The sequence below is a fragment of the Maylandia zebra genome, linkage group LG22 (assembly GCF_041146795.1).
Source record: "Maylandia zebra isolate NMK-2024a linkage group LG22, Mzebra_GT3a, whole genome shotgun sequence".
Lineage (NCBI taxonomy): Eukaryota > Metazoa > Chordata > Actinopteri > Cichliformes > Cichlidae > Maylandia > Maylandia zebra.
Genome location: NC_135187.1, coordinates 34102765 through 34125165, shown reverse-complemented (window position 1 = coordinate 34125165; position 22401 = coordinate 34102765). Strand labels below are relative to the sequence as shown.

Genomic DNA, 22401 nt, shown 5'->3' with positions numbered 1-22401 from the left:
ATGGCGACTAGTCTTTTTGTTCGTCACGTGCTATAATGTCACATGTTTGTGCTAACGGGAACGCCTCATTTTTAAAATAATCGTCTTTATTCAACTAATTGAAATGAAAATGGCAGGATTGAGTTTTGCATCAACTAAGATTGATTTATTACCGAAATGATTTAGATTTAGATTATATACTTGAGAAGCAACTTAACCTTTCACCTTTTACCTCTAACCCGGGTAGGATCTGAAAATGGCTACCTCCATGAAGTACATCGCGACGTTTTTATGTCGTGTGTCGCCTTTAATTTCGTATTCAGTTCGTCAGTATCAGGTATTATATTTCATTAAAACGATGTGACGTGCTGACTAACACATTACATGTATGGTCGAATATTAAGTGCGGGGAAAACGCTGGATGCTGCCTTGTTGTGTTGTACCGCTTTTGTTAGTGCTGTGGTTTTTCTACCACATAGACATTGGTCCTACGGATATCAGATATCTGTTTGTAAGTGAGGCATAATAATTAAATGAAAACACTAATTGATATGTTTTTCATCTCGATAGTGGTTTAGCTGGTCTTTAGTTGGTGTGTGCTCCAGTATAGATCTATATCACGCTGCTCCTGCCTGGGGGCGGAGGGGTTTACAGCTTAGTGACACTTCATTTGATTGAACTGGGGTTGATATACAAGTTATTTAGAATTAGACTCTAAACAGTTTTTCAAAGTTCTCAAATGGCTTTAGGCTACATTTATGAAAAGGACGTTTTGATGTTTTATGGTGTGATGAGGTCATTTCTTGTGCTTTCAGTCCCGTCTACAGAGGCTACCTGCAAGGACATGTCTTTCTTTGTCTCCATTTATACATCCCAGACACTCGTACTGCAAAGCAGCATCGCTTCAGGACGAGGCTGTTGCTCAGGCTACTGAGGCTTTAGCCCGCTACAAGGACAGGCCCTGGGATTACCTGGAGAGTGAAGGTAAGTGTCCGTAGGTACCTCGACAGACGTGTTGCCTTCTGTCCACATTTTGTGATCTCATTGCTTTTCCTTACCCTGACAGAGTATATTGAAAGGTATGGAAGCAGTCCAGTGTGGGCTGACTACAGGAGGAACCACAAAGGAGGCATCCCCCCTCAGAAGACTCGCAAGACTTGCATTGTAATATTTCAGTTGTTTGTTGTTGTTGTTTTTTAACCACAGATCACTTATGTTAAGATTGTCAAAATAACCAGGGCACTTCTGTCTCTAGAGAGGTGACAAGATATGTGGAAACCCCTGCCCAATTTGTCGTGATCCAAACATCATCATTCACCATCAGGTGGGTTACTATGTTGGTCTCACACACACCAACTAAGGACTTGGAGAATATTGAAGTTTTCTGTATTGAGCCGGAGCTTTTGGGCCAGATTTAATTTTTTTAAATAAATAATATTGTTCTTATGATGTGAAGTTTTTATCTTGGCGCGTATCAGCGACAGGCCAGTATCAGCTGTAGTTTTCTTATACATCACGTGGTTGGCAAAAATAAATTGCATGTCTGATTTGTCTGCAGATCAGTACTTTCATTTTTTTGACACTAATGAAAAGAACAAAGCAGAATGAGAACATCTTGTCAGCTACTTCTCTCAGTAATGAATGATCAGAGCGTCTTTATGACAGTTTGGTCATAACCCTGCACAGCAGCAGCCTGCTGGAGGTCATTTTGTAGGGCAGTGGTCCTCCTCATACAAAGGAGTAGATACTGGTCCTGTGGCTGTGCTGTTACTCTGCTATGGTCCTCTCCAGCTCTTCATGTGTAAAAAGTCTATCATTTGTTGGTAAGCTGCAATTTATTTTTCTTGCAGAATGTCAAGTTGTTGCAGCAATTCATTAGTCCCCACACTGGAATGGTGTTGGATTCCACTCGAACTGGCAAGTTGTAATACCACCAATGTTAGGAAGTGTATTAATGCAGCAGGATGTTCCACTCATGTTCTGATGGTTCTGCCGCCTTCAGGTGTGTGTATGAAACAGCAGAAGAAGCTAAATGAGGCAGTTGACACAGCACAAGATCACGGTAGGTGAATCGTGATAGCCTTAGCTGCCACTCATCTCCACCAGAGCACTTTATAACACTTATACTGCACTTTATAGTGCATTTATAGCACCTTTTTAAATAAGCACACCTTCTTGCACTAATCTTTTCTAGTGCAACAACTACCATCTTCTGTGCAACCCATTTAATTTGTCTAACTTCCAGCTTAGCTACATGCTAGGTAACTGGCTCAGTCTTAACTTGTAGCCTGAAACTATACTTTAAGAACTATGACCTCAAATGTAGTTTTATTTGCTGTTAGAAATAAAATGAAATGACACGAGTGGTAAGTCGTGTCAAGCGGGCGATTGTGGCTCAAGAGTTGGGAGTTCGTCTTGTAATCGGAAGGTTGCCGGTTCGAGCCCCGGCTCCGACAGTCTCGGTCGTTGTGTCCTTGGGCAAGACACTTCACCCGTTGCCTACTGGTGGTGGTCAGAGGGGCCGGTGGCGCCAGTGTCTGTCAGTGCGCCCCAGGGTGGCTGTGGCTACAATGTAGCTGCCATCACCAGTGTGTGATTGTGTGGATGATTGTGTATAGTGTAAAGCGCTTTACAAACACAGACCATTTACCATTTAAGTTACAGCTACTGATGAGAGAACAAAGACATCATTTTAAAAACACTCTTCTCTTCTAGGCTTGCTTCCTTTTCAGATTCCATATGTGGAATTTTCAGGGGAGGACTACTCCAATTCCCATGATGCTGTGGGCTCCACACCACCACCCTCATCCTTAACTTTAGGTGACAACTGGTATACATGGTATGGGGAAATACTTCCTGATGAGAATGAAGTGGCTAAAGTCAAAAAGACATATAAAGCTTACTTAAAGTGAGCGAGGCGCTGATCATGCTGTTGCAAAAATGAGTTTGTTTTTAGCCCCTGTGATGTTTGTTCTGCAGGTGCACAAAGCTGTACAATAAACCACAATGAAAAATTGAATCACTTCCTGTTTTATTTAAGCAGATTATAATTCAAGACATTTTATCACCTACATATTTATAATCCAGTATCTGTGCAACTTCAACCCCATAAAGATGTTACAGTCCAGAGGAAGATCCATATTATGTGTGCTCACACACACTGGAGGGCTCAGCAGGTGTGTGCCCTGGCATCAGCTCTGATCAGGGATTGGCCTTGCTGACCACAGTCTCTCCCAAGGCTTCCAGCACCTCCCGCTTGTAGTCATCAAAGTCTCCATCAATCTGGTTGATGGTACAGTCCTCCACCACCCAGAGCTGGCACTGTGTCTCTGTGATGAGCCGTGCATCGTGACTCACGATAATCACAGCTGGACGAGAAAGTCAAGATGTTAATGCTCCGATACACACTGGAGTCTAAAGATTTATTGATAAAACCAAAGCTCACTCATTCTTTTGAGTACAAATATTATATTTTAACAGCGCGTCTACATGTACCCCTAGCTGCCTACTCCACGATGCTGCAGAAGTCCCTACTTTTTCATTTACGACTTTGGTGCTGGTGAAGAAATAGTTGCAATTACTTTTCCATGTATATAATTATTCTGAACGTCCACACGGTGACAGTGTGGGCACATAACTGTGAGTGTGATAACTTCACATTGATATGGGTGCGTCTGCTAGGAGGCGGTCCTAATAAAGGCAGGCACAGCCATATCATTTCGAAAGGTTCTGCCCAAGCCAGGAGTAAACAGAGGGATGGAGTCTTAAAAGTATTTAAAATAAAAATATTTCCCAAATATGGGATAAATAAAGAATTTCTTAATTGTTCCACAGTAGTGCTTTCCATCTAGCACATTACTTCAAGCATTTGAAATAGATGTGTGAATTATGTGAGCACTTAAGCAGTTAGAATAGTCATCCCTACTGAACTGACCAAGCAGCCAGTCTCACCTCCTTTGTATTCATTGATGGCCTCTGATAAAGCATCGATTGACTCAATGTCCAAATTGTTGGTAGGTTCGTCCTGTGAGACGAGAAGCGATTAATCAACAAGACAGTAGAAAGTGTTCATCACGAGGAAGAGCAAAAGACCGAACAATGCTTACCAAGATCAGTACGTCAGGCTGACGACAGGCCAGTTCAGCAAACACTACTCTGGCTTTCTGACCACCTGATGAAGACAAAATCCAGACACTATTAGAAAATATTTCCTTCACAAGATAGTACAATAAACATTCTCGTTCACCAGTTTATGTTTATACCAGAGAGTTTGGAGATCTGAATGGTGTGGGCGTGGCTCTCGAGGCCAAAACGTCCCAGGCACTTCCTGCCATCCTGGTAGGGAAGATTGAAGTTCCTCATCAAGTACTCTGTGGCCGTTTCCTCCATGTTAAGCTGATCTGCATACTGCTGGTTAAAGAAGCCCACTTTCTGCACACAGAAAAAACCTACATGTTAGCTGGTGAAAACAGTATTCCAGATTTCCACATCGGCTGTAGCTTCAGTGTTTCCTAGTAAAACAGAAGGCAAGTTTTGTGGTCTACAAACTGAGAGCAGCAAAGTTAACCTTGGTTTCATCTGTGCGAACAGTTTTTCTCAACTTTCCAGCCTCTTTCATGTTTTCCAGCCTCATTAGTCTGATTGTCTGGTGTCTCATAAATGGCACTGTACCACAAAGCTGATCTGAATTCCAGTGAAAAGCTACTAAAAGCACTATCGTGCAAAAGTCTTCAGCCACACCTTTTTTTGTCTTTTTGAAAAGCTTTTTTTTTTTTATGTTGGCTGCTTTTTCACACTCTGTGCAGAAATGGAGGAAATCTGACAAATGGAGGATAAAACAAGACCCTCATTAGAAAATGTAGCTGTCACAAAGCCATTCGTAAGGAGGAGTTCTCAACCACAGAGGAAGACCAAGGTATGACAAATCCCACCAAAACGGAACTGAAAATCAGTGGGAGCTGATCTTATATAGTGATGAATCCAATTTTCGATTCAAATCATCATCGACACAGATGGACGAAGTCAGCAGAGAGGTAAATAGTGAATGTCTAGAGTCATTTGTAAAACGTGGTGGCGGCTCGGTCATAATTTCAGGCTGTGTCAAAACCTACAGAACACATAAGTGGGTTGACCATCGATATGTAAAACCAGAAAGGGTCTAATTGGCCACTGCTTCAGTTTTTAGCACGACAATGATCCCAAATATAATATGTCAGTGCAGTGAAGCAAAGCCAGACAGTGGAACATTATCAGTTAAACCATGTGGGATCACCTTCACAGCGAATAGAACAAAAGACAGCCAACATCCAAAGACACTTGTAGAAGAAAGATCTCAATAAACTGTTTGTACATCGACTTTTAAATATTAGGCTAAAAACCCTACAATATTAGAGAGAAACCCCTCTGTAAGCATCAATAGAGGGAGGGAAAAACTCCAGGACCAGGCTCAGGGAGAGGCAGCCATCTGCTGTGCCTGTGTGCAGGTCAGGAAGACAGCAGAGTAAGACGGCTAACAGCCAGAGTACGGGAGAGATCGTCCAGTTACATCTGAGCTGCTGAAAGTGGGGAACTATGCATCAAAATGGTTGCAACTGTTAAAAGTAAAACCCTTAAAGCATCAGTAGGAAGTTACTCACCAGCCGATGATTCTTCCTCATCTCACCTTTAGTCTGAAAAGTGAAACATCCTGTTAAGTCAGCAGATTGTAAGTTTTTGTAAATTTGAATATTACAGCTTTACGTCTCCAGCCTTACAGGATTTAATTTGCCAGTAAGCAGTAACAGCAGGGTACTCTTTCCAACACCGTTGGGTCCAACTATACAAACTACAGCAGGAAGAGAGGAATAAAATGTGATACATTACAGCATCTCATTCACAACAACACAGTGAGCAGCGCCTCCACATTTAGTTTAGAAGATGCTGGGTACCAGGTGGTGATGTAATCCTTCCTGTATAGAAATGTGTCTCGCAAGCCTACAAGCAATAACATGGAATACAATCTGGATAAAACAGAAAGACGCAAGACAAAATCTCAACGTCTTCGATGTCAAAGTCGTTACCCTGGAAGGAGTTTTTCAAAAGCTTTGTTTTCCGTTACCTAAAATGACATTTACGTGTAGATGAGAGGCTAAAAAGTACCCGATTACTTACTGAAAGTGTTCTTATGAAGCCGAATACTTACTCCTCGATTCCATGTCAATACCAAAGTCCACATTTCTGAACAGCAGCTTCTGACCCTCATAGCCAAAGTCTACACCTGCAGGTGGCACAAATGTTTTCATCAACAAGATGAAATGACTGTTACATTATTAAACAAGCCACAGGAAATCTTCTACATTATGGCTTTTCTGTCCTAAAGATGGCATCATTTACTGAACACACACAGACTCCACTTGTTAACTGCTTTATGTTGATATTTATACACTGTTAGGACCCACGGACAGAACCAGGATCACAGGAGGTGACCTGTCACAGGAAAGAGTAACACAGTGTTTCCATCCACTCACTACACTGGAGAAGTAAGTAGATGAAGTGTATTGTTTAGGTTTGAATTAAAAAATGAAAGAAGCACATGCTCAGTAGGGGAGGAGGGGGGGAGATGTGAATATGAATGAAGTGTGCCAGCAGGGCTGGGCAATATATCGAGTTTTTAAATATATCGATATATTTTTATACGAGATATAAGTTGTGACAATATCCTTTATATCGACATAGTCTATGTTACGTTATAATTATACTTGTGGAGCCGCAGGTTTGCCTCTCTTTCGTCCACTTTTGTCTCTACACAGCGTTACTCTGCCTCGCCTTCACTGAACACAACTCCCCCTCCTCCCCCATCGCTTCACCTGCAGGCAGCACAAGATGGGCACGGCAGCTATCAAAGAGGAGCTGGTCATAATTATTATTACTCTTATTTGGAGTGTCAGACGAGCAGCAGAATAATGTATTCTGTAGAGAATGTTGGGAAAGTGTCCCGACTAAAGGTTGGAGCACTACCAGTATTTTCACCCTTTACAACAGCGCCAATAAAGTGCAAATGAAGAGTGTGTGAAACTGTGTGCTGAATCCCAGCCTCCTGCCCCGAAACAAACCACCTTACAAAACTCGTATACCGTATTTTCGGACTATAAGCTTACACTAAAATCCTTTCATTTTCTCAAAAATCCACAGCGCGCCTTATGTATGAGTTCTGGTTGTGCTTACTGACTGCAAACCAATTTTCTGTGCTACACGGCGCTCAAAAATTTTTTAGTTCGACTAAACTACGAAGCCGCACCGCCTGATGGATTGTTGGAGCATTACGGCTACCGTAGTCTGGAGCCTCGCGGAGTGATACGTACTGTGCTTCAACGTAATATTACCGTATTGTGTGTGTATAAGGGCCATAAATGGCACCTGTAAGAGACATGGTTACGAAGCAGACTTCAAACTCCAGGCTGTCGGTCACGCAGTACAAGTTGGGAACAGAGCAGCTGTGAAATCTGTCTTTGTTATTATGCTCAGCGTCTGTTAGTTTACATTTTGACTGCACAAGTGTGAGCTTTTTGTTATGCACAAAAACAACATTGTTTTTTAATAAATGCTGATAAAAAAATGACTCAAATAAATGATGTCCATCTACGCTGCATGTTAACAAAAGTGCCGGTGTGACATCTGGGACACAGCTTGGACTAAGAACTCTCTTTTTGTTCTTACTTAAAGGCTTTAAAAAGAAAATAGAAAAGAAATTTGGTTTGTGGGTGCCCAGAGCACAGCAAGCTCGGTTTCATATTTGAGATATTCACATGTCGCTTGTCCTGAAACATTTCCTGTACAGCTGGGAATCAGAGAGAGTAGACTGAACGCTCGGAGCAGGTGCACATGTTCTTACTATGCAGTCCCAGTATGGGTGGTGAGAGAGGAGGTGGGTTGGGGAAGGTGAACTTTACGGTGTACTCTTTGGGTCTTTTCAGCAGCTCTGTGGCCTCATGGCTCTCCTCCTCCTGACCTCCCTTCTTCTTGCCTTTTAGCTGCTTTCTGGTCAGGGCGTCCTTAGTCTGTTTCTCCTGAAATGGAACAACGTAAGTGATGTCAGCAGGGACACTAGCCTCACAACAGACGGATAAAAGTGTCACCTGGAAATTAAGAAATATTTTGCCGAGTCTAGACCTTGCAGGCATATTACAGCAGCATTAACTGCAACAGAGTGATCAGCTGATGATTTTGTTTAAATTTTAAATCCTTCTTCTCCTGGTTGAGAAGACAGTATTTTTGTAACTAGTTGATTTGGTGCTCAGGTGTACTTGAGTGAAGAGAAAGCCATACTCACAGCCTGTTTGGTAGACTTGCCACCAGCCTTCAGCTCCTTGAGTTTCTTCTCCTGTTTGTCGTACTGTTTCTGCAGTTCTTTCTGCTTCTGCACGTACATCTTCTTGAAGGTCACTTAAAAAATGAGGAAGAACTGAGGTAAAGCGGTCCTAATGTCTTTAACTAAATCACATAGTTTCGCACAAACTTCTCTCTCTGCAAGTAATTAGTGACTAGCGATGACACGTTGTCACTTACAATAGTTCCCTCTGTAATAGTAAAGTTTCTGGTTGTCCAAGTGGACGATATCTGTGCACACATCGTCAAGGAAACTCTGGTCATGGGAAACTATGAGGAGAGTCTTCTTCCAGCCTTGAAGGTAGCTGCAGGTGGGAAAGAACAGTCAAGAACAACAAATGAGTCACATTACTAAGACTGAAGCTACTTTCATAGCTGATGGAAGCTGTAGACTGTAGGAAAGAAAAATGTGACGTTTTCTTCTGTACAGCAATTTCAATAAATTAACAACAAATCATGGCAATGTTGTGTCATTCATTTTTCACACGAACCAAATTTAAACGAGTTAATAATTAAGATAAGACCTACTTGTCCAAAATTATCATAATAATAATGGTTAAATGTCATTTAATTCGCTGAAATCAGAGACAGAAAAAGTTCTTTCCAGCACCACTGGTTCCAACAATACCAGTTGGAAAGTGTATGGAACTGCACCATAATTAGAGACTTGAGTCTCTTTCACTGTGAGAAGTAGGCTAACATGTTTCATGAGAACCAGTTAGAAATTTAAATGAGCTGTTATTGGTTAGAAAGATGACTCGTACTTGTTAAGCCAGATAACAGCATTCAGATCCAAGTGGTTGGTGGGTTCATCCAACATCAGTAAAGTGGGCTCCATGAACAGGGCTCTGTGGGCACAGACGTTAAGGTTGAGACAGGTTGATGCTATACCAGTTCCACTGAGGATGTTTGCTGCAGCGCACCTGGCCAGGGAAACTCTCATTCTCCACCCTCCAGAAAACCTCTTGGTGGGTCTGTTCTGCATCTCAGGAGTGAATGACAGACCAGCCAATATCCTTCTCGCCTTGGCCTCAGCTGCTGCAGCTCCTATTGCCCTCAACTCTTCATAGACCTGTGGAGAGAAAAGTCAGATAATCAGCATACAGGCCAGCAAAGATCACCAAAGGACTCTTAATGTGGGTCCATTATTAATGGGAAGGCTGTCGACAAGGGAAGCACCGTCTGCCAGAACATTGTGAGGAATTATTTTACTGCTGGATGGTTTTTCAAACGTTACATCTCTACCTAATGCTGAAACGGAGCCTCTGGCTCAGCGATGAAAGTACTGAAATACACTTTACGTGGCATGCCCGAGGGTGTCTCTGCTCACACTGCTGTATAACTTACTGTTAATGCATTTAAAGTTGAAGGTTAACTTATAGCCACCATAAATTAGGAAGCCTTTATTAATTTGTTAAATATGGCAGCAGGACTATGTTCATAAGCTGTATACTGTATCAGGTCTGGTAGTGCACATGGACACCAACCTTATCCAGCCTCTCAGCTACACTATCCTCTCCCTTTTCCAGACGAGCCTGGAGCCGTTTCTCCTCTTCCAGAAGCTTCAGGCGGCGAGTGTCCGCCTTCAGCACCGCCTGAACTGCTGGCGTGTCATCAGCGACCACCTCTAACAAACAAAAGCATTCCACAGAGTCAATGGGTGATAACAAAGGGCACACAGCAGAAAAACGACAGAGCACAAGAGGGACTTATCACCTACCCTGTTCACACAGCAGCACATCAATGTTAGGAGGAATACTGAGAGCTCTATTAGCTATATGCTTCAGTAGAGTGGTCTTTCCTTTTCTGAAAGAAAAAATGAACACGAGAAATCAGATTATTTCTGATTCAAAGTGCCTGGTGTGATTTACATACGTCCTGGTGTTTGAGCCCATGCTGAAGAAACCAAGTAGTGCTATAAACGAAAAACCAAACATTGAAGCACACATGTATATTAAAAACATTCCTCTCTCGCCCCTGCAGGCGGTCTGTCCTCCAAGCTCAGGTCCTCTACCAGAGGCCTGGGAGTTTGAGGGTCCTGTTCAGTATCTTAGCTGTTCCCAGGACTGCGCTCTTCTGGACAGAGATCTCCGATGTTGTTCCCGGGATCTGCTTCTCGTGTTCCTTCTTCCTGATGTTGCTGTCATTCGGTATCACTACGGCCGTCTTCTTCCGCTTGTCTACCACCACTATGTCCGGTTGGTTAGCCACCACCATTTTGTCCGTCTGTATCTGGAAGTCCCACAGGATCTTAGCTCGGTCATTCTCCACCACCCTTGGGGGCATCTCCCATTTTGACCTCGGGACTTCCAGGTTATACTCGGCACAGATGTTCCTGTACACTATGCCGGCCACTTGGTTATGGCGTTCCATGTATGCCTTGCCTGCTAGCATCTTGCACCCTGCTGTTATGTGCTGGATTGTCTCAGGGGCATCTTTACACAGCCTGCAGCTGGGGTCTTGCCTGGTGTGATAGACCCCAGCCTCTATGGATCTTCAGATCAGAGCTTGTTCCTGTGTTACCACGATTAGTGCCTCTGTGCTGTTTTTCAGTCCAGCTTTGTCCAGCCCCTGGTAGGATTTCTGGATGTCAGCCACCCCCTCTGTCTGCTGGTGGTACATACCTTCCATGATGGTTCCTCCTCTTTCTTGGGTTTCTGCTGCCTAAGGTATTCACTGAGCAGGCGGTCGGTTGGGGCCATCTTCCTGATGTATTCGTGGATGTTTGTTGTCTCATCCTGGATGGTGCTGATGCTCACCAGTCCCCGGCCTCCTTCCTTCTGCTCAGCGTACAGAATCAGGGTGCTGGACTTGGGGTGAAACTTGTCTTGATGTCAGTGGCTTTTATCTCCTCCTTTAGCCAGCTCATTATCCCAGCAGGGTACCTGATCACGGGCAGTGAGTTGGTGTTGATCATTTGTGAAGTGCTCAGCCAACGCCCCTTCATGTGTCGACACTGTGTGGCACTTTGGCCGATTGGGCCCCTCTCGATTTTGTGCCCCTCCATTTTAATGGTTTTCCCACATAGAAGCTCAGAGACATGCAGATATACAGCGGACGACGTTGGAACAGTTTAAAAACTTGAGTGTTTGTGGAACAAACCCACTCAAAGTCTTGGGTTAAAGTTTCCACTTCTTTCTTTCTACATCAGCGCTTATGTGGTGGTATTGTCTGAGTGGCGACACCTATCGTACTGCAGCGGCTTAACGGCGGTTATAAATATAAGTGACTGTAAGACGAGGATGCGGCAGAGAACAAAGTGACCATTGTGACGGTAGCTGCTTTACACCACATCCTCCAAACTTCAATATAGCATTTTTAAAAAGAAATCTACAGTAACTAAATGTATTGGCCACTGTGGTGCAGTCCATTATCATACAATTACATGTTATATATAAAAAAGGGTTTACATGTCAGGACAAGACAAAGTGTGATTAAAACGATGCTTTTTAATCATCCAGAAAACGTCAGCCTCTGTCAAAACCTCATATTAGTCACGCAACAATTTTTAAATTCCAAACGAGCAGCGTGCCAAACGGTTTTTGTTCGTTAGAGCTGCTTCTGCACTAAAAGAGGAAAATGTCAATCATATATATTTAATCTGTTATATTCTGGATATTTATATCAGAGCTATTTCATATATTTTTTAACTTTGTGATATATTTTATTATTTAACTGAGTTAGTCTGTTACTGTTCTTATTGTCTTGGAGCGACTGTAACCACAGTATTCTCATTATGATTGTGAAAATGTCATAGAGCCAAGACGCCACGTTTCCTGTTGACTGTAAGAGTGAGAGAGTCTCCGCATCTGAAAAATGAACAGACCATGTCCCACCACGACAATAGAAAAATCCATACTGTTGGTACACTGTGCAGCTAAAGTAATCAATGTTACCATCATGGTTGGAAACACACCCACAGGGCAGAGCTATGTGAAAAACGTCTGAAAATGAAAAGATTCAAAATGATCTGAAAAAAATAAATAAATAAAGATATTCTGTGCAACAGTGCAACTTGAGGGGCTTCATATATTTTCCTCCATTTTCTTGTCTTCCATCCAAATATTGTACATTAATATAGTCAAATTCCCAAAAGTCAGTTATGAAATGACAGAGCAAGTTTGAAACTGGTACTGAAAAGTGTCTGTGCTGCTAAAGTACTGATGACAAAAAGATATTTACCCATTTGGTCCAACTAAACCATATCTTCTTCCTGCCACAATCAGAAGGTCAGCATTGACGAAGAGCTCCTTGCCATGAGCAGATATGCTGAACCTCTCCAGCTAAAACACACAGAGCAGAAAGTCACTGACAGAGATCGGAAAGAACAGTCTGACAACAATCTGTCATTCAGAAATGTAACAAAAACAAAAACAAAATGAGGAAAACAAAAAGAAATGAGCAATTCCTCATTGCTCAAAGAAAAAAAAAAAAAAAAAAAAACACGAACAAAATTATAGCAGAAGTGCTGCCAGAAAGAGGGTGCCAATTTGTTTATTTGGTAGTTTAATGAATTCCATTTTTTGTCTTGTTATACAATATTTGAAATTTAAAAAAAAACAAAACACTACATTTTTAAAATATTAAAAAAAAAAAAAAAAAAAAGAAGAAAAAAAAAAAAGAGCAATTCCTATACCTAGTTCATTTTTACCCTTTTCAGTATATGGGCATATGAAGTGAAAGGTTTCAAGGAGGCTAATTGCAGAACTGGGAAAGCCTAAGCACATCGTTATCACTTTGTCCGGGATTAAAAGGACCACCTGTACCAACAGGTTCAGTTCTGAAGTTTTGTGTGTTGGTCTGGTGTGTGTGTTGCTCTGGTGTGTTTGTTGCTCTGGTGTGCGTTTTGGTCTGGTGTGTGTGTTGGTCTGGTGTGTGTGTTGGTCTGGTGTGTGTGTGTTGCTCTGGTGTGTGTGTGTTGCTCTGGTGTGTGTGTTGCTCTGGTGTGTTTGTTGCTCTGGTGTGTGTGTGTTGCTCTGGTGTGTGTGTTGGTCTGGTGTGTGTGTTGGTCTGGTGTGTGTGTTGGTCTGGTGTGTGTGTGTTGCTCTGGTGTGTTTGTTGCTCTGGTGTGTGTGTTGGTCTGGTGTGTGTGTTGGTCTGGTGTGTGTGTTGGTCTGGTGTGTTTGTTGCTCTGGTGTGTTTGTTGTAGAGATGGACTGATCCGATATTACGTATCGGTATCGGTCCGATACCGACCTAAATTACTGGATCGGATATCGGAGAAAAATAAAAAATGTAATCCGATGTAATCCGTGTATCACGAAAGCACCTCACAAAACTTGCAACACGCCGTAACTCACCTCAGAACGTTAGCACGTCGGAGCAGTATGCATCACGTGATAGAGCGGCTGTGGCATGCAGGACCTGTCGGTGGTCTGGATAGCATGTGGAGCTTCGCTAGCAACCTGGCATTTCATCTCCGACAAAGTTATCCCCGAGAGAAGTAAAGCAAGTGTGTAAGTCCATCTCTGAATGTTTGTAAAGCATTCCTGCGTTAAGCTTAACGAGCGACTGCCTCTCGCTCTCCGGCTGCTACTTCAATCATGAAACTGCTTAATGATCAGCTGATCGGCTTTTCTGTTGCGAGTCCGTGTCTCTTGTTTGCTTTTGGCCCACTTTGCACCAGACAGAGGAAACCAGCGGCTGAACAACAGCAGCACGTTTAAGCTTGATCAGCTATATTAGTTTCTACACCAGGATCTTTTTCTACGTAGCTGACGCTGGTAACTGTGCAGGGGCGGATCTAGCAAAGTTTAGCCAGGGGGGCCGATAGGGCATTAACAGGGAAAGGGGGCACAAAGACATACTTTTCTTTCTTATTCTCATTTAAGATGTCTCGCTTTTAATTATTTAATATTTATCTGAATCTTACACCCAAATTTTTAATCTGATGTAAAATGTATAGAAGTCCATTACTGTATATAGTAACTGTTAAGTCTAATATATATACCCTAGTAAGCTATAGTACTTTTTCCTTTGGGAAGGTACCATCTGTGCAGTCTGCAATTTTGTTGAAGAAAGATGTTGAATCTATTTAATATTTCTTGAAAAAGAATTGATTTCCGTGCATTTTTTTTTTTCACACTGCATCAAATTGAGGTTGATTACGTCGATTAAGCATCATGAGGTGGAGCGTGAGGGGTGGTTCCCTATTTTTTATTTATTTATTTTTGTTGCTGGGAGTTGGAACCCTATTAGTTAGGTTGCTTAATATTTACGCTAAGTACTCTTTAAAATACCAGAATAGGGAGGATGGTGTAGGTTTAAGTTTATTAGATTGATCAGTATTGCTGAACTATGAAATTTTTTTTTTTGCATACAGGTATAACAGAATAGCTTTAGTGTAGTTGTTGTTTTAAACTTGAGTATGAACTTATACAAAATGCAGCAAGATATTTAAAAAACAGTTTTGTTGATTAAAAAACACTATATCGGATTCATATCGGTATCGGCAGATATCCAAATTTATGATATCGGTATCGGTATCGGACATAAAAAAGTGGTATCGTGCCATCTCTAGTTTGTTGCTCTGGTGTGTTTGTTGGCCTGGTGTGTGTGTTACTCTGGTGTGTGTGTGTTGCTCTGGTGTGTGTGTTGCTCTGGTGTGTGTGTGTTGCTCTGGTGTGTGTGTGTTGCTCTGGTGTGTTTGTTGCTCTGGTGTGTGTGTGTTGCTCTGGTGTGTGTGTGTTGCTCTGGTGTGTTTGTTGCTCTGGTGTGTGTGTGTTGCTCTGGTGTGTGTGTTGCTCTGGTGTGTTTGTTACTCTGGTGTGTGTGTGTTGCTCTGGTGTGTGTGTTGCTCTGGTGTGTGTGTGTTGCTCTGGTGTGTGTGTGTTGCTCTGGTGTGTTTGTTGCTCTGGTGTGTGTGTGTTGCTCTGGTGTGTGTGTGTTGCTCTGGTGTGTGTGTTGCTCTGGTGTGTGTGTGTTGCTCTGGTGTGTGTGTGTTGCTCTGGTGTGTTTGTTGCTCTGGTGTGTGTGTGTTGCTCTGGTGTGTGTGTGTTGCTCTGGTGTGTTTGTTGCTCTGGTGTGTGTGTGTTGCTCTGGTGTGTGTGTGTTGCTCTGGTGTGTTTGTTGCTCTGGTGTGTGTGTTGCTCTGGTGTGTGTGTGTTGCTCTGGTGTGTGTGTGTTGCTCTGGTGTGTGTTTGTTGCTCTGGTGTGTTTGTTGCTCTGGTGTGTTTGTTGCTCTGGTGTGTGTGTTGCTCTGGTGTGCTTGTTGCTCTGGTGTGTGTGTTGCTCTGGTGTGTTTGTTGCTCTGGTGTGTGTGTGTTGCTCTGGTGTGTGTGTGTTGCTCTGGTGTGTTTGTTGCTCTGGTGTGTGTTAACACAATCTTTCTAGCAGATTCAGCCCAAGGTCAGCAGTTACATCTCAGACTTCACAGGCCTGAGTTAGCATGTGAAATATTAAAGTTCATGATAGCACAATGAGGAAAAAGACACACGTGGCTTGTTTGGAGGGACTTTCAGGGAAGGTGCTTCGACAAGCTATTAAATCATGGGGTGTACTTAGTTTTTCAAAGAACTTTATAGGACAGAATTTCAGGCAGTAGTCCCAGAACACTGCAAGTGTCAAGAAAGCTATAATAACCTTGATATCAGAGGCGTTCTCCAGCATGGCCTGTCTGGAAGACATCTCAGCCTGGGAAATGGAGAAATCTCCTTCCAGTGCATTCTGAGCACGGACACTGGCCACCTGACGCTCATACTCCATCTGAAAGGAACGGCGCACACATGGACGCACAACCACACAAATGAGAACAACAGCAAGGCACAAAATATGCTAATTACATCAGGACCACAGAGATTATACCCGTGATGCCATAGCAGCCTATGGTGCCTACAAAAATGTGTACAATCCTGCAGGGCTGCTCTTATGTTTTCATTTCACACTGACAGCATAAACAGTGACGATGAAGGCTTCTGACTCTGAAAGGCAGTTGCACTATATAGGCCTTCACACGCATATGAACTTAGTGACATCTCATTCTGGGTGTGGTCCTGTTGGCTTCATCAGCTGATGGCCTCCAGCTCGACTTGGAACGGCCCACTTGGGCACTCCACCCTTTCAAGTGGAGGAGTTTAAGTAACTCGGGGTCTTGTTCACGAGTGACGGGAGAAGGGAGCGGGAGGTCGACAGACGGATCGATGACCGAGTATACAGCCATTTACTTTCATGCCAGTTTTAACTGCTTTTCGTTTTTAAATAAGACTCAGCTATTTTCATAGGTTTGGTAGTTCTCTTAACATTCTGACACAACAGCATGGAGAGTAATTACCTGTTTTTTCTTCTTCTTCTTCTCCTTTTTGGTGAGATTAGCATACAGGTCATCTTCTGGCTTCTTGGCCTGCTCTGCGATGACATCCTCTGCACTCTGAGGGTAATAGTCAGAAAAGGTTTATTCACTGAGCAAAGCAGAGAAGACAGGACAACACCTTTGGAGACTTACTATTGTGGTGTCACCTATGTCACTACCCTCCTCTTCCACATCTTCATCCATGCTACGTGGTCTCTGAGCACTTTTTTCTTTCTACGTGGACAGATTAAAAACCCATCATTAGAGAAAAAGCACACCAACTCCATCATTATCCAACAGGTGGCATTCCTCTTGTGCTGTTGTCCAACTTCTTCGTGTTCCAGTGACTCTAAGACTTTAAAATAGAAATTGACTGGTATTTGTTTGGTTCTAGGTGTTGCACCTCTTAATGTTTGTAATGGTTCACGGTTGCTGCCAAGAAACTCGCATTGACAGGTATGGATGTGAGCAGGACTCACCTTGGACTGAACTTCAGCCTTCTTGGTCTTCTTTGTAGGTTTCTCTTCAACATCCTCCTCATCAGACCCTGACTGACAGTAAAAGAATCAGAAACTGCTGTTTGGTAAAGTGGAAAATGTCTGCAGACCAACATTACAGACGAGACACATTAAGTGTCCAGCAGCAGACCGAAGGAAATCTGATGCAAGCATGCATTTTTTTAAAAAAGAGAACACTGAGTCAGTCGCTGGAATAAAGAAGTCAGAGATGTTGACCAGCCTTCTCTTAATAGTACAAAGGTTTTACATTCTGTATGTGCGCTGTTATGTTATCAAAAAGAAAAAAATCAGAAACTGAATATCAGCAGCACGGTGGCACGGTGGTGAGCACTGTTGCTGCACAGCAAGAAGGTCCTGAGTTCAATTCCACCATCGGGGTCTTTCTGTGTGGAGTTTGCATGTTCTCCTCGTGTCTGCGTGGGTTCTCTCCGGGTACTCCGGCTTCCTCCCCCCCATCCAAAGACATGCACTTAGTGGGGATAGGTTAACTGATTCATCTACATTGCCCATGGGTGTGAATGCGGGAGTGAAACACAAACACGCGACTTCACGTAACCAAGCAAACCACACATTTTCTAAAAGCCGAGATCTCACAGATTCCAAAACTGCAAGTTTCGGCACGCTCCAGCCAAGATTCACTGAGACGACCACAAAAGAAGACCACAAACATGTTTCCCCGTTTGATAAACAATAACATGAAATCATGGATATAAACACAGTCTATCTGAAGCAGGAAGAACACAGCTTATGTTGTGATTTTAATGCTTTTTTATGCAGACTGTAGCAGACTGCTGGATGTACCAACAGATGGCTTATGTGTCTCTATTGCATTGTCATTAACTTTTGTCTCTTCCATTGTTTGAGTTTTGTCCTTGTGTTTCCATGCTCTCCTTCTTTCTCTTCTCCTTCCTGCACCACCAGCTTCTTTTGTTTGGTTTCTTGCTAGAAAGGAGTTTTTCCTGTGCTTGCTCACAGGTCTGATTGTTAATGCTCCAAGGTTCTTCTCTTATATTCTAAAGCCCCTTGAGGCAAGTGTTGTCTGTCTGCATTGGTAATATATATATTTATAGAATTAAATGCCTGCACTTAGATAAAGCTACCACATTATGGTCACAGCCATACTGGCAGGAATATTAACTGTTAACACTCTTAACCCACATGAAATGGAGTACTCCACCTTTTCTGCAGGTTTTTCATCTTCATCCAAATCACTTTCCTCATCCTCATCACTCTGTCCTTGGCTAAGAGCAGCAAAGATGTTCCCACCCTGAAAGAGACCAGAGATGGTTTACAGAGTCGGCGTGTGAATGTTGCTGATGGCGAAGGTCAAGCAGAGTGTTTGTGAGTGCTGACAAACCTTTTTCTTACTTCCTTTACTGGAGACAGTGACTGTGGAAGCAAAAGATAAGTACATTGAAACAGCGTCATACACTTTATGAGGAAAAAGAATGATATTGTTTTAGAAATATACCTGAATCCTCATCACTTGCTTCCACTGAGAGTTTTGACAGTGTCAACATGACATTTTCATCATCTGCATCGTCACCTTTTCCTTTCCGCCGATCTTTCTTTTTTTTCTGAGGCTTGAAAAAAATTCAAATGTTACAAGTAGTCAGAATCTTAAAGACACTGTTTCTGGTGCTTTATTTAGAATTCAAGACCAGTTTGAGCTTAGTGACACAGGTTCTTTTTCAGCAGGGCTGTTTAACCTACAGGCAGGAAGATGGATTGCTCCATCACATGCTTTTGAATGAGCTGGAATTCAATGTGAAAAAGGGTGGAGGGGGGCAAACAAAAAAAACAGCCTACGCGATACAATTTCCAATTCTGGTAAGATGTTCCTGTCTTTTTGCCCGTGTTAAGTTACAGAAAGTGAATGCTGTTCTTTTCTGTGTTAGTTGAACACCTACATGTCATGTTGATTACCTGTTTTCCATGCATGTCTTTCACAGGCACCACGTCCACCTTTTCTGTGGCAAGTTCCTCAAAAAACTGGAGAAAAACACATCCAATGAGACATGCTGTCTAAAAAACAATAATGTTATATGTTATATTAAACATGTACTCACAGACTTTTTCCCCTTTTTATCTTTCTTCCCCTTTTTGACAGTTTTTTCTGTTGAAAGAAAAGCGATTTGAAATTTTACAGAAACACAACTGGGCATCACTGATGTAGGAAATTCTGTGTATAAAGCTAGAATAGTAACTGTCATAACCTAGTAGAATGGAAGAGGGAATTTACCAACAGTGTGAGCAAGTGCACGTCAGTGCGACAAAAGCTGTACTACAAAGGTAGAAGCACTACGGGGTTGGCTGGCTTTATGCATGTTTGTTTGTGCTGATTTCAGAAGCACAAACTTTGAAAAGAAACACGTGAAAACAAATGAATCACACAACCACGACTGACTAAGGACTACAGGAAATGGCGACACATTTAGGGCTAACAAAACATGTCTTGTTTTGCACCTTGTGTGCCGCTGAGAGGTGCTGAGCTGGAAAGAGCTGAGCTTTCCGTCTGGTCTTCAGTATTCCTGCCAACTTAAAATAACACAGTGGAAGGAGTTGGAGAATATTTACACCCCAAAAACCCAAACAAAAACACAGTCTAGCTTCTCTGGATGTCTTAAGTTACATTTCTCAATGATCAGAGTGGTTTTCAGCATTTAAGGTTTTTAAATCACATTTCCAGAGTGAGATCACTCCATAACATCTACAGTGAGCACAAAACCTGCACAAGGGTCTGCAGATGGAAATGAGCCCAAGGCTATAACCTGGCATATTTACATTTGTTAAAATGTTCATTAATATGCATTGTCCCTTTTCCTAAGTAAATTCCTGCCTTTATTCAACAGTGCACACACCACAGAGCACACAGATTACTTCTTTTTTAATTTGTAATGTTGGATCTTAAACACTGACTACAACTTCAGTCAGTTTTAAACATCGTTTTTTAACACTGTCCCATGTGTCAGTCAGTGTATTTTCTTTTGCAGGGACAGTTAGTCGCCCACAGGTGGCAGTGACTCTGCTTTGATAAATACTTGCAACCAAACAGCATGTAGTTTAATTTACGCTGCAGTGGTTTCACAGCAGGGCGATTTCACGTTTATACAGTAGAAGAGTTTCTAAAACTCAGCCCTCCTCTAGCTAAATACTCCAAAATCACTTGAGCTGTCCGATTTACCCAGATATAACTCTGCAAAACACCCGTCTCAATCTACAGCCGTCCCTCGTTGTCACGGTAGCTACGTTCTAAAAATAACCCGCGATAGGTGAAATCTGTGAAATAGCCAGCTTTATTTTTTACAATTATTGTAGATGTTTTAAGGCTGGAAAACCCCTCACTACACACTTTATACACTTTTCTCTCACCCGCAGGCGCCTTTGATGGTGCGAAATCGACATTGTTGTGTTTGTTGGGGAGAAAACGTACAAACAGTACAGCACTTTAGAGTCACACTGCCATCGAAAAATCATTATTTAAATGATCAGCATCTGTGCTCAGAAATGTACTTTTTTTATAGTCGATTCTACAGAACCATTCACTCCTTTCAGAGCAGTAGGATCCGTAGATGAATGATGGTGGGCTTGTCGTCTGTTTTAACAATAGTTTCTCAACAGTAGGCTGGAAATTACACAGCCAAATCTGCTGGGAAACACACTGGCATTGCTATACCAATCTTACCACTGACAACTTGCAGTTATCTTATATGCACACCTAGAAACCAATTCAGAACAACCTTAACATAAATGACTGTGGGAAGAAACCCTATGCAGGTACAATGAACATGCCATCTCTATTTATATAAAGACCTTCAGGAAGGCTTAGACCACAGGATTTACTATATGCTGTCAAATCAGTTGTATTTAAGTACAAATCCAAACGCAATGCCTTTCAGGCAGTTTACCATACTGAAGGCCTTACACATGTTAAATCTAGATCCTAGGTACTTCGTAATTGCAAATCCTCTAAAATGCTGCAACATGGATCCTTACATATATATATATATATATATATATATATATATATATATATATATATATGTGTGTGTGTGTGTGTGTGTGTGTGTGTGTGTGTGTGTGTGTTAGCTAGTACAGTTTATTCGGACCACTTGGTAAGGCTCAGCGACATATCTGTCGTTCATTAAATATCAGTTTCTACTTTTTTCTTTTACTATTCTCCCTTTATGTTACACGGGTTATTACTAACAGTGTGGCATTAGCTTAGGAAATGGGTGCGTGGTGTAATAGCTTAAAGCATGTTGTTTGCTGATCCATCGTTTGGCATCAGGTTGTTTCCCTAAACCTGTACTGTACCATCACCAACATGAGCTTGAGTCGACCGGTGCTGAGCCTCTGCGTGACCATATTTAAGCTAAACAGCGATTTGGTAAAAGTTGGGCTTCAACAGATCAGACAATACTCAGGATTCATGACAGTTGCGCTTATTTATGAGATAGCGACTGTTGGCAGCGTGCAGTTTTAAATGAAGACTGTGAGTTTTCGGTATTGTTTCTGTTTATATTCTCTTTATCTGTGCTACTTATCGTTAACTTAGCTGTAATGCTACTTAGCCTACTGGCTAGCTTCTCACGCGTCTCTCACCAGATGCCGGAGTTGCTTCATCGTCCACCCACTCTGCTTCTTCTTTCACCTTTTTGGGCATTTTATTATTTTAACTACAATTTTCTGAAATTACAGCTGCTAAAAATTTGGTTTGTTTCTCTTCTTTTTTTAAGCCAGTAGGCTTTCACAGCCCCACACACATGTGACACAGCGACCTGATGACGTGAAGAAGTCGGATCGCCAACAACGTTAAAATTCTTCTTCTTCGCCAAATGAGTCAGGTGCCACCTCACTTTACCGCCACCATTGTGTTGGATGACCGCGTTCAGAATATTTCTTTAAATACAACCGTGTTTGTTTATCTGACTACGGAATCAGTTTCACTTGTAATTTTACATTAGGCTGTTTTATTTGCAGATAAGCACATCTGAAGAATAAAGAATACAAATATGATATACCCGGGTTTAAGTAATGAAATGAATTGAAAGGAGGGTTTCCTGTTCCAGAAAGAGAATTAACTTTAACTCTGAGTCAGCTGCCGTGGTAACAATCACTGTGATCTGCTCGCTAACAGGTTTTCTTTAACAAACTCTGAATTTCTCACTGACCTTTGCCCTCCTGCTGCCCCTGAACCAGCTGACTGACACACCGATTCCTTTCCTCACTCATAAAGGAGCCAATTAATTT

At 42.2% G+C, this 22401-nt stretch overlaps 2 protein-coding genes across 5 annotated transcripts; one reads left to right on the top strand and one right to left on the bottom strand.

The window, feature by feature from the left end:
* Positions 1–89: 89 nt before the first annotated feature.
* mrps18b (mitochondrial ribosomal protein S18B) lies at positions 90–2998 on the top strand. Of its 3 annotated transcripts, none has more exons than XM_004560947.6 (7): positions 90–316; positions 795–963; positions 1046–1143; positions 1235–1303; positions 1830–1896; positions 1982–2041; positions 2695–2998. In XM_004560947.6, exons 1-7 carry the CDS (start codon positions 236–238, stop codon positions 2889–2891), a joined length of 741 nt encoding a protein of 246 aa, XP_004561004.1. In that variant the 5' UTR covers positions 90–235; the 3' UTR covers positions 2892–2998. The 3 variants fall into 3 exon arrangements, with proteins under 3 accessions (XP_004561004.1, XP_076735641.1, XP_076735640.1); XM_076879526.1 differs by lacking the exon at positions 90–316 and adding an exon at positions 354–490 and having other exon boundaries at positions 2712–2998; XM_076879525.1 differs by lacking the exon at positions 90–316 and adding an exon at positions 358–490.
* On the bottom strand, positions 2994–21964 carry abcf1 (ATP-binding cassette, sub-family F (GCN20), member 1). Of its 2 annotated transcripts, XM_012921773.5 has the most exons (26): positions 21754–21964; positions 19615–19686; positions 19218–19264; positions 19075–19140; positions 18620–18731; positions 18506–18537; positions 18326–18415; positions 17110–17181; positions 16784–16864; positions 16613–16708; positions 15925–16047; positions 12526–12626; positions 10064–10149; positions 9831–9970; positions 9267–9415; positions 9108–9191; positions 8524–8648; positions 8288–8400; positions 7850–8024; positions 6161–6235; positions 5733–5803; positions 5616–5648; positions 4242–4410; positions 4086–4150; positions 3931–4003; positions 2994–3347 (listed from the first exon to the last, which is right to left on the bottom strand). In XM_012921773.5, the coding sequence occupies exons 1-26, from the start codon at positions 21812–21814 to the stop codon at positions 3181–3183; spliced, it is 2478 nt and encodes an 825-aa protein (XP_012777227.2). In that variant the 5' UTR covers positions 21815–21964; the 3' UTR covers positions 2994–3180. The 2 variants fall into 2 exon arrangements, with proteins under 2 accessions (XP_012777227.2, XP_004561005.2); XM_004560948.6 differs by lacking the exon at positions 19615–19686 and having other exon boundaries at positions 21754–21963.
* Between the last annotated feature and the right edge of the window lie 437 nt (positions 21965–22401).